This window comes from Nelumbo nucifera, chromosome 1, assembly GCF_055504915.1.
Source record: "Nelumbo nucifera cultivar China Antique chromosome 1, China Antique-T2T, whole genome shotgun sequence".
Taxonomy (NCBI): Eukaryota; Viridiplantae; Streptophyta; class Magnoliopsida; order Proteales; family Nelumbonaceae; genus Nelumbo; species Nelumbo nucifera.
The window spans coordinates 186821703-186824215 of NC_142649.1; the positions used below are offsets into that span (position 1 = coordinate 186821703).

General features: G+C 43.1%; 1 protein-coding gene across 1 annotated transcript; it reads right to left on the bottom strand.

Annotated features, from left to right (window-relative positions):
* Positions 1-446: 446 nt before the first annotated feature.
* Positions 447-1997, bottom strand: LOC104596121 (WD repeat-containing protein RUP2). The gene has a single exon (XM_010257148.3). The coding sequence runs from the start codon at positions 1844-1846 to the stop codon at positions 584-586; it is 1263 nt and encodes a 420-aa protein (XP_010255450.1). The 5' UTR covers positions 1847-1997; the 3' UTR covers positions 447-583.
* Between the last annotated feature and the right edge of the window lie 516 nt (positions 1998-2513).

Sequence of the window (2513 nt, forward strand, 5' to 3'; positions counted from 1 at the left end):
GGTTTCAGCTACCTCACCTGAAATACATACAAGAGCGATTTTGGGAGAGAAAAGGGGGCTAATTTTACAAATTCACCTTTCATTTCTCTGCATTTTGGGAGAGAAAATTAAAGATGTCAAAAGGAAAATATACATATTTAACCTTAACTTTCTTTTCTATAGTTCCCCTATCAACCAATTTCTTAGATTTTTCCCCTTTTTACCCCTCTTTTGTACAGGAAGGCCCGGACTAGAATAAGATTTCATCATTTAGATTAATTAAATAAGGCATTGCAAAGCCAAACAGGTTGAACACCATCTAACTGCCCTAAACCATAAACATAAAATTTTGCTTAAGTTATGTTAATTTTGATATGTTCGATGTGGAACATTTTGGTTGCATATTTATTTTAATGTTTCTTCATGCCGGAGCCAATTGTTGGGTAGTTGTAGCAATTAGCAAATTCTTCGAAGCCATGCTAATTTTCTTCTTTGTTTGTTTTTTTTTTTTTTTATAATTTCTCAAAACACAAAAATGTTAAACAAAATGCAAACAAAAAAACATCGAACAAGCTAAGCAAACGAAAGAAAGCGAAATCAAATTCTAGGCGAATGGGCCGGAGAAGCCACCGAAGGGGGATGACTTTCTCTTGCCCACAAAAACCTGTAGGACGCCGTCAGGTCCGCCGGCCACAAGCATAGATTGATCAACTCCGACTTGTCTCCAGCAAACGCTACTGACAAAACCATTATCATACTCTGGTCGAGAATTGGGTTGAAACCCACACACCCATATGGGATCACGCCACCTCTTATCATAGACAAACACCTGGTTACTCTCCGACCCGCATCCCAGAAGTCCTCCATTCCTCCAAACGGAAAGACCAACGAAACTCCGGCGGTTCACATGGCCCTCGTACGTGCGAATGGAACGTGCATCACCCATGTCCCAGAGCTTTAGGCACCCATCGGTTCCGGCAGTCGCAATCATACCGTCTTTGACGAAACGGACATAAGTAACGGTTTTCCGGTGTCCGTGAAAAACCAACAACGGAGCCGACATTTTCCGAGCATCGTAGGCGTAGGCCCTCCGATCTGCGCACCCAACGGCAATCATCGACCCACCATACGGGTCAAATTCGACACAACACACGGAGCTCCGTGAAGCACTAGGCTGTGCAGAGGCCACGCACGTACCACCACCACAGCGCGTGTCCCATATTTGTGCGGTTCCGTCATCAGACGCTGATGCCCCTAGTGCAGGGGACCAATGTGAGTAATCCACGCTCCAGACGCGCCGACCGCCGTGCTCGTCTCGCTCGAATATTGGCACCTGATGTTCGAGATCATACTCCGTGACAACCCCATCATAGTCTCCCGATCCCAATACACGGCTGCCCGTATCGGGCTTCCACCGGAGACTGCTAAGCTTCGCCGGGGTGTATATGTAGTAGTCACACGCACTGGTGTGGTCTAAGTAGGTAGTATCATCCTCTGCACCTTGGCAAGTTTCATGCGGTAACAAAGAGCCTAAACTATAAACACGAATCTTTCTGGCAATTCCTCCTGTTGCTAAAAGATAATCAGAAGGGTCGAACTCAATCACGCCGAGGGTGTCAGATACAGCTCCGACGGTACTGGAAGAGACGACGGTGACGAGATTGAAGTCCCACTCACAGCGGGCCTTTTCTTCGTCGTTGTCTTCTACTTCTCGTGATACAGCTTCTCTTTGTTCTTGGTGGCTTTGGAATTGTATTGGACGATCCGAATCTGTTGAACAGTTTCTCATAGTCCATTCGGAGGAAACGGAGGTGGTGGCGGAGGCGGAGGAGTTTCTTAGGCTCGGGGACCATTCGGAGACTCCCATCGGACGTCCAACTTGAGATTCGAGTTCCAGAGCTGGTGCAGATTAAGAAGAATCAGTATTTGGTTCTCTTATTTTGTTTTTCTTCTTTTTTCGTGCGTGAACGCATCAATAGAATGCCCTTCATTTTTGTATGAATATCCGAATATGCCACTCAGTAACGTTCCATAATTACAGCCATTAGACAACCTTTTACTGTTTTACACCTGCCCATCCATGACGCAAGCATAGAGAGGAAAATTAGATCATCACGACCATTAAAATCAGTATGAATATAGCAGAAAAATGGGTATGGGTCGAAGGAATTAATGGTTAATACATTTGAACTGGATCTGGTGTGTAATATATTGAATAGAAATTCATTTTTGTTGGGTCGGAAACTTAAGTACGGGTGTCAATTGGACCGGATTTGGTCCAATCCAATCCGGTCTAATATGAGTCCAATACAAAGTGACCAGGTTCAATCTAATCTGACGAATATTTTAGATCATTCTGGATCATTTCAATTTAATGTCTGAATCGTCAAATTTGTTCAAATTGATATTAATTTAGTATTTAGATTTGTTTTAATTCAAATTGGTCTATTGACACACATATCTTATCTTTTATCAATAGATCGGATATTGATTCAATTCAATCTAATCTAATATAAATTTATTATAGATGAAGC

Excerpts from the sequence above, each read along its gene's own strand:
- LOC104596121 (XM_010257148.3), bottom strand. The coding sequence starts at position 1,846 with ATGGGAGTCTCCGAATGGTCCCCGAGCCTAAGAAACTCCTCCGCCTCC.